General features: G+C 35.7%; 1 protein-coding gene across 2 annotated transcripts; it reads right to left on the minus strand.

Moving 5' to 3' along the window:
• Window positions 1-10,184: 10,184 nt before the first annotated feature.
• Window positions 10,185-16,005, minus strand: LOC122066063 (sulfate transporter 1.3-like). Of its 2 annotated transcripts, none has more exons than XM_042629889.1 (14): window positions 15,620-16,005; window positions 15,048-15,429; window positions 14,913-14,961; window positions 14,577-14,784; window positions 14,285-14,459; window positions 14,133-14,198; window positions 13,930-14,043; window positions 13,734-13,850; window positions 13,509-13,635; window positions 13,112-13,398; window positions 12,831-13,021; window positions 12,557-12,642; window positions 12,387-12,463; window positions 10,185-10,431 (listed from the first exon to the last, which is right to left on the minus strand). In XM_042629889.1, exons 2-14 carry the CDS (start codon window positions 15,381-15,383, stop codon window positions 10,234-10,236), a joined length of 2,031 nt encoding a protein of 676 aa, XP_042485823.1. In that variant the 5' UTR covers window positions 15,384-15,429; window positions 15,620-16,005; the 3' UTR covers window positions 10,185-10,233. The 2 variants fall into 2 exon arrangements, with proteins under 2 accessions (XP_042485823.1, XP_042485824.1); XM_042629890.1 differs by lacking the exon at window positions 10,185-10,431 and adding an exon at window positions 11,414-11,674 and having other exon boundaries at window positions 15,620-15,996.
• Window positions 16,006-16,813: the final 808 nt, after the last annotated feature.

Here is a 16,813-nt window from a genome sequence, read left to right on the forward strand (position 1 = left end):
TTTTTATTTTATTTTAAGAAGAAAAAATAAATTTCATTAAAAAGAAAGAAATTGAGTTACATCAGTGTAGGAGTTAAGCAGGTTACCAAAGTAAGTTTGTCATAACCATATGTGCTATCCTATCCTACGCATTGATAGTACCACCTTGTCACTGGGCTTGAGACAAAAAATAGGAAAAAAACAAAAGATTATACACATCCAAAATGAGAAGGATTAAGCTCCAAGACCACGAGATGGTAATATAATTAGAAAAAATTCTTCTAGTTCATCTGAACCACTGCATATCTCCCCAATTCTCCATCCATCATCCCTCTGCTGCTTGAAGACAAATTACTAAATTTTCAATAAGACTACTAAAAGAAAATTTAGATTTCAAAATCAAATTAAAGAATGCAAATATCTTTCTTGAATGCATAGGTGTTTTGACTTTTGAGTATCTCACTTCCCATCTCATTCCATGCATAATGGTGCGATTCTTCTTAATCACCTTACAAGTCAACTCTCACCCTCCCTTCTCGCCTGATATTTTAAAATTTCTAATTTATCCCTTTATTTATTTTACCCAACTCCATTAATTGGCTGCCCTATCAGCCCTCATCTCTCCTCGTCCTCCCTGCCCCAACAGCACTACGCAACTCTCAAGTACCACCCACCCCTTCTCCTTATTGTTTAGGTTTCACCTATCCTTGAATTAGGTAACTTTTTTTTCCTTTTATATTTTAGGCTGTGTTTGGTATGCATTCCCATTCTCAGATTGTAAAATGCATTCTTCCTAAGAACGAGAACACAGTTTGGATGCATATACGGCAAAAATACGTCAGTAATTTTAGGTTGTTCAGGCATTTGATCGAACATCTCATGGATATTTACCTTTTTATAAGAGAGAGAGAGAGAGAGAGAGAGAGAGAGAGAGAGAGAGAGAGAGAGAGAGTGTCCTAATTCAGAACAATTCGATTGAAGTCACTATAACTCAGAAGGTCTTGCAGCGGCAGCAGAGCCCTAACAAACACAGAGACAGAGCAATGGCTGTCTACCCTCCTGTCGTTCGCATAATCAATCTCGACCTCCCGATCAACGATCAAGAAGCCGAAACATTCCGATCGGGTGAAGGTACAAGAGAAGAAAAGAAAAGAAAAGAAAAAAGTACACTTTTTGCAATTTTTCCTTTAGATTAAGAATTTTTCTTTGCACTTGGTATGTCTTCATCCAAGAGAAGATTCCCCTTTTCAAATTCGAAATTTCTCTTGGGAATTGTGAAATTTTCTTTTGTTCCCACAAAAATTTTCTTCCCAAAAACACAAGAAAACATGAGAAAATATGAAAACATAATAAGACAAAAAATGAATGATTACACAATGATTTCCTATGTGTCTATCTCTCTCTTCTTTTCTTTTCTTTTCTTTTCTTCTCTTGATAACCAAACATACATATTCTTTTTATTTTCTCACCATTTCTTTTCTTTTCTTTTCTTTTCTAAAATCTTTTTTCTTACATTTTCTTCTCTTGGCTACCAAACATAGCCTAAGTTCACAAACCTACAAAACCCAAGTGCAGCTTGAGTAATTCCAACAAAAAAAGTAGCTGTAAATGCCAGTTGAGTATATGCAGCTGGATTGGCAACAGGATCAATCACAGTCCGGAGCATGGAGCCCATCAGTAGAGACACCACAGCAACTGGTCCAATGGCTATATCCCTTGAAGTCCCCAGGAAGGCATAAACCAATGGTGGGACAAAGCCAGAGTCTGTAAAATCCAAAAAACAATACCCATGTAAATGAAATAATTAAAAATTTTGATAAATCCATAAAAGGTGCAGCAACAATCCAAAGCTAGTTTTTACTCAACAATGCAAAAAAACTAACATAGCCCATATTGGGGAGAAAGATTTGCAAGCTTTGCATATCCAATCCCCTGTTGTACAAGTTAAAGAAATTGTTAGAATCCTGTATATGTTGAGATTATTAGTTATTCTTATCTTAATATAGTTTCTTTACTGTCTCTTAGCTACCCGGCGTATTGAGAGACTAGCAATGGTGAGTCCGGCGATGAGATCTCCTTTGAACTTTGTTAAATTGTAGTCTCTCCCCCACTCTAAGATTGGGAAAATTGATTGGAGGCCTAACAAGAACTTTTTTGATAGAGGTTGGCCTTTGTATTGGTGTAAAGGGTCATCTGGAAAGAACATTTCCTTGGTAGCTGCTGTGATTTCCTTCAAGAGGTTCTGCCTGGTAGGCACTTCCACCTTGGGAACATATGGTAACTCCCCAGTGTGAATGCGTGAGGATTGCAGTCGTGCAACATCTTTCTCCTTTGTCTCAAACTGTTCAATGGAAAGACTCAGCCATTGTAAACAGATATTTTCACCTGTACAACAGAATAATAAACTCACTGATTGGAATTCTTAAATTATATGATACAAACTCAATGTCTATACACTGGAAAATAAAATGTACAAGACTTAAAACCATGCCCTTGTTTGGATGATAGAAATTGTTTGTAAGGAGCTCTCACCCTGACAAAGTTGAAGGGAGCTAACTTAGAGATGACTACACACACTCTGTTAAGTGTGGAGTCTTCTGTCATACAAGGTCCAACAGAAGCTCTTATTTATAAAGGTTTCAAGATACTTTCAATTGAAATTCTATGTCAAACTTCTCAAATGACCAGTAAGGATGAGATGACCCTAGATGATCACTTAATTATGTGCTCCATATATTATTTAGATTAGAATTTTAAAATTATGATATATAGGCATATAGCTAAATACTGATTTGAATTGGATTCACATTACATTCAACGAAAACAGCTGAATCATTCAAAGCAAAATGATTCATGTAGGAGAGCTGTTTTTATTTTTTCATAAGATAATGGCTTATGGATTCTTCCTGCTTTTCTTGACAGTTCATGGTGAAAATAAATTAGAAGAAACCCTGCCAACAGTTGGAGTTTCTTGTAAGGAGCTTGGATCTGAGACAGCAGATGCAAACTAAGAATTTCATGAACCTTGTGATGCTTTTCAGACAGTGCATCATACTTGAAATGGTTAATCTCATGAATATAATAGTTGGGACTATGGCATTTTAACATGCCAAGAACAAAATCTACCATTCTTATCTTGGGTTTTATTTGATTATTGGGAATTGTAAGTCTGCCTAGATTGTTAGTTGAACTGTTTACTTTCCTTAGAAGATAGCAATTCATTGGTCTAGATTAGTCACATTAGTTCTCTGGCCACTACTGTGCACTCTTCCATAGTGAAAAATTCTGTTATATTAAAACTTAATATATGAATAGGGGAATTTGAGGTCTACCTAACTACAAAATTACAGTACCATTTGGGTCGTCATATGGCAGAATATGGTGTCAGTTTGAAACATTTTCTTAAAGCTAGAGACTAGTTGAAGGAATCCCACACCCATTATTGAGTTTGTTTTATAGAAAGTCAAGGTGGAAACAAGCATATGTGTTTTTCTTTAACATTACAAGACATCAAACATTCTACTGATTTACAAGGCATACATTTAATTTGATTTGAGGCTTAAAAACACTTCATTGTCAAAAAAAAAAAAAATCATTTTTAAATGTTCCTTTCACTTTTTTTTATTGAGGGGCTACAATGGTAATTTGATATGAAAAAATAGGGTATACAACAAGAAATTAAGCCACTTGGTCAAGCCAGTCTCTCCCTTTTATGAAAAAAGTTGGGTATGCCACTAGTATATTGTAAACTAACACCCATTATGTCTATCTCTTTTTCTTTTTGAAATGACCCCCATATCCTTTTTGTATGATATCCCATCATGTACTTCCATTGGTGTTGATTGTTAATTATTCGTACATTGATGGCATATTTATCCCTCTCTTTTTTTTTAAATAAAAATATTTTATATTAAAAATAATAGAACCTGAATTCCATGAATTTTTCCTAGGAGATATGTGCACTGTAACCTAGTATTTGAAACCATCATGAGTCGCATGCATGTAAATGATATATCATTAGAATCTTTGAGTGTATGTGAACAATTTGGATTCTATTGTCCACTCTGAATGCTGGATTTTAAATTCAATAACAAGCAACATGAAATATGATCTCAATTAAACATATAATAAATTTGGCCAAGATTATATTCCTAAAATACTTATATTTCCAAGATGGACACTCTCCTCCTCCATGTGTAGCGATTTTGATTCTCTAGTTTGATTTGAATCTTGGACTTTAGATTCACTAACAAGTAGCCTTACTTAGATATAACCTCAATTATATTAAACATGGGCAAGAGATCTACACGTCAATCGCTTGCATTGGCATCTTCTCATGCCATGACAATGGATGCTGAGGTGCCTTCATTCGTATATTAGGTTTGGACCCACATGTTGTCAGGAAAAAAGAGAGTGTGAGAATACACCCAGGTTGTAACTCCACTGGTCTAAAGATGTTGTGTATTAATAGACGTCTTTAGTTGTCCCTAGTTCAAGTCTCCTCGCAATTGATCTGTTACACGGATTAGGTGTGGTTACGTGTAACCGGACTACGTATAATCGGGATTTATCCTTGGATCTGAACCATAAAAAGGGACGGGATCAAGGGGTTCTTTTTTAGCAAAAAGAAAAAAAAAATATGAGAGCGATCTATATACCAGGCTGCGTGTACATCCTTTTGCAATTAAATATATACTACATTTGACCTAGCTAGACTCTAGAGTCTAGAATCAAGACCTGTGTTCAAAACGTGCCTTCATCTACTAATTAGTAAATGGCGATATCCTTGCTTATTCTAGATTAGGTCCCTCTGCTCCCCTTCCCACCTTCTATGGTAAGCAAGGATTAAAGTATTGGTATCGATCATCGTATTGGTCGGCCAAAATTAAGATACGTATCGGAGGGTATCGTATCGTATCGAAGATACGCTAAGATACGCTAAAGATACGCACATAAATGGATAGGAAACACTTTTTTATACACATTTGCATAAAAAAATAGTTAAAAAAAGTTATATATAACATGCATTATGCATAAACAGTAAATTGAGAGTATCGCACTAAGAATCCAAGGTTTGTAATTGTCCCATAAATGTAAAATCCTTGTTCCCAACCTTGATTTCCACTTTAGTTAGAGAGAAAAATGGTTGGCAGCAACTTCGGAACAAAAACACCTCAAAAAATTATGTTTTTCTAAAAAATTACCCATTTTGGCCATTTTATGACCGTATCGGTACGTATCGGTGTGGATCGGTCGATACATACCGATACGCACCGATACGTATCGATACATACCGAAACGTACATTTCACTTCAATTTTGAATTTTTCATAGAGTATCGGTGAGTATCGGTGCGTATTGGTGGTGTATCGGTGCGTATCGGTGTGTATCGTAGGATACGTATCGATACATAAGGGTTTTAAAATTTTCATGATACGTATCGGTATGTATCGTGCCGATGCCTACCGATACGGATACGTATCGGCCGATACAGCACGATACGCACCGATACTTAAAACCATGATGGTAAGTGTCAAGATGCTTGCTTATCTAGATAAGATTCTCAGATGCTTGCTTATTTAGATAAGATTCTAAACTATGTCTAGAGTATAATGCATGCAAACAAAATATGTTGGATTCCTTGAGTGTTTAGGTCTCAACCTTGGACTTTATAAGGGTCTGTTTGATTTTATTTTTAGGAATGTATTTTTTTGTTTTTTTTGTGATCAGAAATAGAAAAACACCGCAAAAACCATTTGATTTTACTGTTTCGTTTCAATTGTTTTTTAAAACAAAAATAGAGATACAAGTCAAACATGTTTTTCTGTTTCTAGAAACAAGTGAGAGGGACAAAATTTAGAAAAACCCGATACTTCACTTGATCTACCTCAACCCCAATTCATTGTTGAAACTTCTCACTATTCAGATGCGGTGATTCCAACCTGGTTATCCAAAGCTCATAGTTTTGGATTATTTTCATCCTTCTGAAGCTTATCTCCACAAAGCATACCTACAACTCCAACGTCATGCATTCACTTGTAAATTGCATACCTACAACGTCGTGCCTTCGCTCGTGTCCTAGACCCGACTATACTGTTGAAAATACTTTGGGAAACAGAAAAATCAAAAACCTTTTTGCAATTCTAAAAATCGTTTCTTAGCACATAAATGAAAAAAATAAATAAATAAATAAAAAATAAAAAAACTTATTTTTGTTGTTTCTAGACATAGAAACATCATAAACAAAATCAAACAACCCTTAGAATCTTGGATTTCAAATTCAATAACAAGTAATCTTACTTAGATATGACCTCATTTAAATATATAATAACCTCCCCCTCCCTCCTCGAACAAAGTTTTTATTTTCCAACAAAACTAATAACTAACACGTAACCACAAACTAGATGCCCTAAAAATAACTAATCCATTAAATCAATTAAAAATCTAAACAGTCGAACTTAAATAATTTTAGTGGATTGGATTTATCTGATCATAGGGGTATGCTACAAGAAAATTAAATTTAATACTCGACCCCCAATCATCATTATGGTAAGGGCGGCACGACTACATGACTGCCAACCCACTTCCAATGGTGATCAACAAAGTAAAGAGGGAAAATATTTTAAAGACTACAAGGTCAAAGTGTCAACTCTTTTTCAATGGACACTCAAAATTTGATTAGGTCTCGTGTAATAAAAAGATAATTAAAAAACAAAGGTGACTAAATAAGGGATACTGATGGATCAATATTTTTTTAGATACACTACATGATAAGAAGGTTCAATTATATATATATATATATATATATGGACGGCTTCGACGTGCTGCATAGAGCACACACAACCCATCACCGTTGGACATCTGCTTCTATCCTGGGCCAATAAGAATGGCTTTCCTGGTGAGCCAGAGTTTGATCCACTCAAAAGTGTAATCCAACTCTGATGGTAGGTAAATCACACTGAACTCAGAAGATGATAATTGTCATTCATAATTGGTTTTAGAGTAACAAGCAGTTCAATTTTATTTATGCTCATATGTGTTCTTTCATTGATCTTCATGCTAGTGCTGGAGATGCGTGACTAGGAACCGTTCTTTTCTCTATAATTCTTTTACTTTACTTTAATTATAGGTATTTTCTTAAAAAAAAAAAAATTAATGATAAATTATGAATATATATTGAAAGTAGAATAATAGAACCTATCTAGATTCTGGAATCGAATGCGTGTAGACCAAGATTATTGGATTCTTTGAGTATATGTGAGAAATTGGTCTAGATTCTAGACCTGGGTCAAAAACTGGCCTTCGTCTACTAAGTCCTAGCATACTTGTTGGTTATCTGATAGAGACCTTGTTCTCCCATGTGTGACAATTTAAAATCATTCTATAGTCTACTTTGAATCTTGGATTTTAGATTTAGTAAAAAGTGACCTTACTTAGATATGACCTTAATTAAACATAGACGAGATTTACACGCCTCTCATGTATTGGCATCTCCCATGCCATGCCATGCCAATGGGGGCCGATGTGCCTTGCATTTCGTATACAATCTAGACCCACATGGTCAAGAAATGAGACAGGGTGTGAGAGTGATATTTAAGCCGCGGTATGTGTATTCTTTTTTCATTAAACATATAATGCATTTGGTATATACTCTAGACTTGTGCTGAACACTAGGGACATAAATGGATCGAATACGGATCAAATTCAGATTGGATGTGTTCAGATCCGGATAATTTCTTATGAGGTACAGATACCCCTAAATGAATATAGATGTAAATCGAATTTGAATTTTTTGACTATCCATTTACTATTTGACTTGTGTAATTTGGACCTTCCTCCCCCCAATGAATATAATTTTCTCTTAATCCATATTTATATGTTGTTTTAACTCTTTTCCTCATTCTCTAGAACCTATTTAAACTTCAAGAACCCTCAAAATCATTAATTGATTATTAAATCAGATTGGATAATTATTTTTTGGATGATTTGGATTTTAATCTGAATATCCTTTAACCGGATATGGATACCCCTAAATGAATACGAACTTGAATCCGGATTTCGACTATCCAATATTTACATCCCTACTGAACACCCATCTTCATCTTCTAACTAGTAAGTGTTGATATTCTTGCTTATTCTAGATTGGATCCCCCTCTCCAACCCCCCCCCCTTTCTTCCAACCCTTTTATGGTAAGTGTTGACATATTAATGTATATTATTTTGAGTCCCTCTCCCTCTCCCCCTCCCCTCAATCCCCTTTTATCCTTTTATGGTATGTGTTAAGAGACTTGCTTATCAAGGTGAAGACCATTCAAAATCTATGTCTAGATTCCAATGCTTGCAAACAAAAATGGTTGGATTCCTTGAGTGTATGTCTCAATATGGATTCTATAATCTACATTGAATCTTGGATTTCAAATTTATAGTAACAAGTAACCTTAATTAAACAAGATGTCAACTAAACAAATAATTAGTTTGTTCTAGGTTCTAGACCTTGGTTCAAACCCTGCCTTCATCTAGTTAGTAAGTGCTGACATGCTTGGTTACCCAATAACTTCGCATGAGGTGAATTAAGCTAAAGTGTGCCATATGGTATCACTACATACACCGCATATATACGCAGCCCTAGAGACTCAAATTGTTTAGGTTTATAATCTTTGTAGCCCAGGCCCACAAGGTGCAATCCAACCATGTTCTATACTTTTTTGGGCCACACTGGCTAGGACTAGAACAAGCTTAGCATACTAAAAATCCGGTCCAGTAAGAGCCAAGAGCCTGACTTGGATGGCCTTTTGAGTGGCCCACATGGATTGGGTTTCCAGGGCAAGCATATATTGTCAAGCTTTGATAATTTGGAGGAAGTAGCCATCCTCTTGTCACCGATTCTGCTACTCCATCTTTGCCCTGATTTCATAGAGAGAAAAGAAACACAGAAACCCTAGCCAGACACAACGAGAACTCAAAAATCCGGGGAGTTATTAGTGGTAAAATCCGAAAGCCCCTCACAAATTATAAAATTCTCTCGTTTTTTCACGGAACCCACCTCACATGAGCAATGAAAGTGAAACCCATTAACATAAACCACCTCGCATACCCCAAGATAGGATCCCACTGGTTCGATCACCAGGTCGTGCGAGTTAGCATCCAACATATGTCCTTCCTTCTGTCATTACAAAGATAAAAATGGGTATATTTGGAAATAAAAATGACAGATGTTGGATGCTGACTCGCACGACCAGGTGATTGTATGAGCAGCTGATCCATTTTGGCATACCCCTCTCTCGATCCTTTTTTTTTGGTATTTTTTAACTTTTCCCTTTTTCTTATACAATCAAATAGCAAGAAAATTTTCTCTTCATTTTTTTTTTTCTTTTCATGTTTTTTATGTATTTATCATTATTTATTCTTTTTTTTTTATTCTGTCTATTTCTATCTAATCAAATACAACCTAGCAGTAAATTATCATTGTTACTGGCAAAAGTTGTCGTTATCTTGCAGATTTTCGAGTCCACTTATGAAATGATAGGATTTACTCTAATTGAAAAAAATATATGTATATTGTATTAATGGATAAAAAAATAAGATTACAAATTAACTTTTGATACATCCGTTAATAAAAAAAAAGGGTAATTTATAATGCCACCCCCTGGAGAATGCCAGTATTATAGGGACACCCCCTCTATTTCACCAAATTAGACTTAGACCTCCTATCGTCAGTCACCACTAAGAAATATACCTTATATGTTGATGTCAGCTACTATATTTTGTTTTAAATACCAAAATACCCTTACTAAATGTGAAGTACCTAAAATACCTATGTAATAAGTCCCATCCCCAAGTCAATAGTTACTATACCCTTACCCCAGATCGAGACCTAATTTACCTTTTTGGACCACCCGCAATCGTTCAGAGCACCGGAGGTCATGGTGGGGTCTCAGCTCGTTTTACCTACCTTTTCTTCTCGATTTACCTCTCCTACCACTGGGTCACATTCCAATATACAATAAACGAGCCACGCAACTGGCAAGCCGGGATTCAATACTCTCCCCTTCCACAGGGAAATCAGATCACTTTACCAGATTTGGAAGCATCAAAATTCAATATTTTCCTTCTGTTTTTCATTGGCAAAGCATAAAGAATCAATTTTTTTTTCTCCTCTCAAAAAGCATACAAATCTATGTTTGAGATGAGTATGGCAGAAGGAAAGAAGCCTATTGATGAAGTGAGGACAGGGATGCACCACCAGCTCTTCCACCTAGTACAACTCGTCAATGGCGAGGAAGATGTTGCTAACAAATTTGCCCGTGGCCATTATACCTTTGGGAAAGAAATCGTCGACCTTTGCTTGGATCGGATCCATAAGCTCGCAGATAACTGTACTAGTCTCCAAGGTTTTCTGGTTTTTAACGCTGTTGGTGATCTGGTCTGGGATCTCTTCTCTTGGAGCATCTATCTGTAGATTACGAAAAGAAGTCAGCTTGGTTTCACCGTCAATAATGATGAACCATAAACCCGAACTATGTATGAAAACCCTAACAAAGTCCAATGTCTGAACTAAGTTTTCTACTTCTGCTACGATTATCTGAGTTATTTCTTATTTTTCTTCTTTACCTTTCTTCTTATTTTTCTTCAATGAGCCAAAGCTGGGTGCTCTAAACGATCCCCGGCGGTTTAAAAAGAAAAAAAGAAAAAATACATCACGAATGGTCCAAATCTATAGATGTAATCCGAAGCCCGTGATGCCAGATCTAGATAGTAGAGAGACGAGTCAGTGGTAGTGAAGAAGGAGAAGGAATCTCCATTGTCGCCGTCTCCGTCACCATTGCCGCCATCAGGTTACAACATGAGTTTGAGTGAATAGGGAGGGTATAATGGTCATTTTGACCATTTATTTAATAGTGAATGATGGTAAGATACTAAGATGTCTAAGTTTAATTTGGTGAAATAGAGGGGGTGTTCCTATAATATTGGCATTCTCCAGGGAGTGACGTTGTAAATTACTCTAATGAAAAAAAGTACATTTATGGAGAAATGAATCAATGGCTAATAAAAAAAAGGGAAAATTGCATGATTACCCATTTTTGGGTTTCCATTTACAAAATTATCCACAAAAAGTTTTGGTTAACAAAAATACCCAAAATTAGGTTTGAGTTTACAAAACTACCCACCCAAAGTTTTAGTTAACAAAAATACCCAAAATCAGGTTTGGGTTTACAAAACTACCCAAAATAGTGATTCTTCATCTTCCACATATAATCATGTATTTTTTTATGACTAAAACTTTGAGAGGATAGTTTTGTAAACCCAAACTCAATTTTAGGTATTTTTGTTAACTTAAACTTTAAGTGGGTAATTTTGTAAAGGGAAACCTAATTTTCGGTATTTTTGTTAACTGAAACTTTTGATGGGTAATTTTGTTAAGAGAAACCCAGAAGTGGGTAATCATGTAATTTTCCCTTAAAAAATTTACATTTACAAAAGCTTTCACTTCTAATACTCAAAAATGTGAAATGCTTCAGTCTTTTATTGAGGATAGGTACATATCAATCTTCCCAGGCTTCTTCTACCATCTTAGGTGCAAATGTTGCCACGGCATCTTTTACTGTAAGGAAGATATTCTGATTGCCGATCAAGTCTGTAAACTTGGATGCATGAAGCTTTTCCATGACCACCGGCCCAGGATTTGCAATGACAAGCTAAAGATGACATGAGAATAATGACATAATTTTAGTTTAGGAGTATGTACTCATAGAAATAAACAATATTACAATTATTTAGAAAAATAAAGAATCATGAAAAGTACAACAACAACAACAAACTAAACCTTATCCCAACTGAATGGGGTCGGCTACATGAATCCCACAAAATAAAGTGGTCTAAACAGAGAAATGCAGAATGAAGAGATGCATAACTTGGGGGGAGGGGGGAATGAGAAAATAATTGAAAATGAAAATTAACGAAAAGGACAAATGAAAGAGGCACAACCCAGCAAGTCAGGTTGATGTCAATTTACTAGCAATGGTTTCATAATTGGGGTAGGAATTCCCACAGTAAGGTAGGATATTGCCTGGGAATCTGGCCTCTCTCTCTCTCTCTCTCTCTCTCTCTCATATCTTTTTTATTTCCTTCACAGATAAGGACTTCACAACTTACAATAGTTAGACTTCCTTCTTTGCTAAAGGGAGAAAGTTTCCGTCATTTTCCTCCTTGGGAAAAATCTTTAGAAAATGCTCCAACTTATAATAGTGACAGCCTAACAAATGTTTGGCAGAACCAAGCATTGCAGCCATTTTCCTGGGCTTTGATATTGCACTACCTCTTTTTTAGGTAATGTCTTTGTAGTGTTATACTGTTACCAGTGTACTTTATTATTAATTTTTTTTTTGGGTAGGGGATTTGTGTGCTTACTTGAACATTTCTCTTCTGGAGACTCCTGTTTAGCTCTTCCAAGGAATGAATACCACTAGTATCGATGTCACTAACCGCTGACATATATACAACACATTAAGAAGATGAGTTTCAAAAGAATATCTACTGAACAAAAAACCTGATAGAATAACCAATTTGTGATTGCTTACGTGACATCTCAAATATGAAGTGCTGGATTCTTGGTAGGTCTTTTGCCTTCAGTTGGTCATCCTCATCTGTTAACCATCTCAAGATCCTGCAAGATTTTTCTTTTTTTAATGAGTTTTTCCTGATATCTTATTGTGTTTGTCAAATCTGTGGGAAACTAGATTCTATCAAGAGATCCAACTACTGGTACCTTTTAAAAGGTGACATTTAAGTTACAGGATAAAGGATACAGAGAGTTTATGAATTGCTCTTTGTATCAGAAAGCACCTAGCTTACCTCTCCCTGACATAATTGGAGTTGGAAAAGTATAATGCAGAATCAACTCTCAGTATAAGTACACCAGGAACCTTGGTCGCCTCCGGATATTGTCGGATGTTCCTGTAGATTGTTGTTCTAGGGATATTTCCAAGTATTGCAATCCGTGGCCTTGTGACTTGTAGGAGTATTTTTACAAAGGAAATGCAGACCTACCACAAAGAACAATGGAGACATCTTTAAGTTGATGTTACTAGACAGATGATCTAAAATTTTGAGAATTTATAAATTCAATTCCTTACTGCAATCAAGAGTCCAATCTCAACAGATTCAAAAACAGTGCCAATAAATGCTCCTAGGCAAGCAATGAAATCGAATTTATCGATCTTCCATACGAGTATTGCAGCCTCAATGTCGATCAGGCCAACTACGGCGGAAATAATGATAGCAGAAATAACAGCATTTGGGGTATATTCAAGGACTGGTGTGATCAGTTCTAAAACTAGTAAAACGATGATTGCCATCACAATGTTGGAGGCAGCAGTTTTGCAACCTGCCATGTTGTTCACAGCTGAGCGAGAAAAAGAACCTGCAAGTGAAGAAAACTCATTAATCCCACAAAAAGAAACATTTAGTATGAGACAAATGATGTCCTGTTCTAAATAAAATTGTGTGGAATGCAAATAAATCTATTAATACCTGTAGTTACATAACAAGAAGTGATTGAACCAATAATATTCATAACTCCTAATGACATCATTTCTTTGTTTCCATCAAGTTGATAATCATTGACTGATGCAAATGTTCTTCCAATTGCTATTGATTCCTAATAGACCCAAAACATTTGAAGTGATCAGATGCAGGAAATATTCAAACATTTAAATTTCTTGAGAATTTGAGAGATGTGTATCATAATTGGCTTACCGTTAATGCTATCATACCAGTGACGACGCCAATCTTAATACCTGACATTAAGTTTTTTCCTGTGAAATATAGTTCATTTGCTGATGAAGGATTGATACCTTTCTGTATAGTGTTCACCTACACACATTACTAGACTCATCAGTTACTGATATTACTATTGCCTCTTGTGTCAAAAGAAAAAATGCTTATTACTTACAGTTATAACTCCTTTGTTCTCTGCTTTGGTAATGTACACAAAAAAGGTGGCTAAGACTAGAGAAGTCAATGGTGCAATTGCAGACACCAAGAAAAGCTTCTTATTCTTCTTTCCCTGTTTTCACTCATACCATTCAAGGGTCAGAGGACTTTAAACACTATAAAATCCTGGGTAAATAGAGGTACATGAATGGGGACACTTACGATATACTTGGTAATTAGAAGGAAAATCAAGAATGATGCTCCAATGAGTATATTCTGCCAGCTCCACTGCAAGATATAGTAGAGTTCGGTTACTTGTATTAGAAACTATGTTTCAATTGAAGAATAAAAGTAAGGACTGCAAGATTGAGTACCCCATGATGTGCTGCGCTAAACACCGAGCGCAAAACAGACACAATGTCACTATTTGTTGTGAAGCTATTTATCCCCAAAAAACCTTTAAGCTGTTGAAGACCAATTGTAATGGCAGCTCCACCCATAAACCCAATAATAGTGGCATGAGATAGGAAGTCAATCAAGAATCCCAATCTAGAGAGATATGTATAGGACCACAAAAAACATTTCAGTATTGTACAATATCTTCAGTAGTAAAACTATGAAATAAACAAACAAAATCCAGGGGTTACAGAATAAATAAAGTCAAACCTTAAAAACCCAAGTGCAGCTTGAGTAATTCCAGCAAAAAAAGTAGCTGTAAATGCAAGTCGAGTATACTCAGCTGGATTAGCAACAGGGTCAATGGCATTTCGGAGCATGGAGCCCATCAGGAGAGACACCACAGCAACTGGTCCAATGGCTATCTCTCTTGAACTCCCCAGGAAGGCATAAACCAATGGTGGGACAAAGCCAGAGTCTGTAAATATCCTCAAAACAAAAACCAAAGAAAAAAAAGAGCTAAATGAAATAATAAAAAAATCAATAAATCCATAAAAGGTGCAACAATCCAAAGCAAGTTGTTACTGAACAATGCAAAAAACTTACAAAGTCCATATTTTGGAGAAAGATTTGCAAGCTTTGCATATCCAATCCCCTGTTGTACAATTTAAAGCAATTGTTAGAATCATTTATACGTTGAGATTATTAGTTATTACTATTTCTTTACTGTCTCTTATCTACCTGGGGTATGGAGAGGCTAGCAATGGTGAGTCCAGCGATAAGATCTCCTTTGAGCTTTATTAAACTGTAATCTCTCCCCCACTCTAGGATTGGAAAAACTGATTGGAGGCCTAATATGAACTTTTTTGATTGAGATTGGCCTCTGTATCGGCCTAAAGGGTCATCAGGAAAGAACATTTCCCTTGCAGCTGCAGTGATTTCTTTGAACAGGTTCTGTCTGGGAGACACTCCCACCTTGGGAACATATGGTAAGTCATCTGGGTAAATGTGTGAGGATTGCAGTCTTGTAACATCCATCTCTTTTGCCTCAAGATCTTCAGTGGAAGAATGAGCCATTGGAAACAGATACAATTATATAAGTTTACACACAGAATATTTTCACCTGTACAACAGAATTATAAACTGTCAATAATGTGGCACTTCAAGAGATAGAATTCTTTTGAACAATCACACTATGGCTCTAAAATCCCATAAAACTATTTTTTTTTTCTTTTAATGGGTTTTGATTTAAATAAAAATAGCATCTAATCCAAAAACTGGAAAAAAAAAAATCTTAGCAATATCATATGTACCTTGGTTTGGCTGATTGGAAATTATTTGTAGGAGCACTCACCCTGACAAAATGGGTAGGAGCAAACTTGGATGATTACACTTTTGGAAGTGTGGAGTTTTCTATGAAATTCTAAAAGAAGCTCTTATTTATATTGAAATTCTATAATCAAACTTCTCAAATGGCCAGTAAGGATGTCCCTAGATAATCATTTACATGGTTTAAACATTGTTGGGAGAGACGTAGCTGAGTTGATATATTGCTAAATGCACATTTGGAAGAAGAAGTAGCTGAGGTTAGTTGGGTTGACTGGAGCTGTATCCATTCATGTATGAGGCTTATGATTTCAGGGGAGGTGTTATCTAATTTTTTTCCTTTGAACTGTATGTCATCATCGATATTTTTCTTGGACAGTCGCATAGAAAATACAGCATAATTATAGATTCTTCCAGCCCTTCTAACAGGAGATTTCTCGGGATTCAATGAAGTAGTGGTTGGGGAAAGACTTTCTAATAAAATAATGGATTTTAAATTCCTTTAAATGTAGAAATAGAAAAAGAAACCGTCAAAGTTGACAATTTTTAACCCAAAAAAAGAAAAATGGTCAAAACTCACCAAGGCCAGTGAACTTTCCCTTTCAGGGAAAAAAAAAATTAATAATCCTTTAACCAGATCAAGAGTTAGGTAAAATTTACTACACTTACATAAAGACCCACGAGGGGCCGGATGAGAGGGTTCACTGAGCCAATTTTATTGTATTACTTTTTCCAGAAGATGGGTGGGAGTTGAAGCAGGGTCGAACTAGTTATTTTCCTTGAATTTACGTCACAATCCAGCTGCTTGCCATTAAGTTAGAAGCTCATTGTCAGAAAAAAAAAATAATAATAAAATAAGAAATAACTTTGTAAATGAAAGTTCAGTAAATATTAGGTTTTTTTTTCGTGATAATTGAATCTGTCCATTCACTCTTTGGAACCATTTTTCTCTTTACCATGCAAAAGCTTGGTTGCATGTACCATATTTCAAAAACACAATTTTTTTTTTATCATGTGGCCATGGATATGTCCATGTGATAGAGAATGAGTTGCCTGGATGGATCTGTGCCCCAAATTATAGAATCTAAGGGGCCAAATCATAAATTTTGGCATGGATGAGTTCATGCGATAAATCATAACATGGTTGGATGGATTCTATGGCCTATATTATTGAATTAAGG

This window comes from Macadamia integrifolia, unplaced genomic scaffold, assembly GCF_013358625.1.
Source record: "Macadamia integrifolia cultivar HAES 741 unplaced genomic scaffold, SCU_Mint_v3 scaffold2213, whole genome shotgun sequence".
Taxonomy (NCBI): Eukaryota; Viridiplantae; Streptophyta; class Magnoliopsida; order Proteales; family Proteaceae; genus Macadamia; species Macadamia integrifolia.

Excerpts from the sequence above, each read along its gene's own strand:
- LOC122066063 (XM_042629889.1), bottom strand. The coding sequence starts at position 15,383 with ATGGCTCATTCTTCCACTGAAGATCTTGAGGCAAAAGAGATGGATGTT. Across the intron at positions 14,460-14,576 it reads GCTGCACTTGGGTTTTTAAG|ATTGGGATTCTTGATTGACT; the intron begins GTTTGACTTTAT and ends ATATCTCTCTAG. Across the intron at positions 14,044-14,132 it reads TTCTAATTACCAAGTATATC|GGAAAGAAGAATAAGAAGCT; the intron begins GTAAGTGTCCCC and ends GAGTGAAAACAG.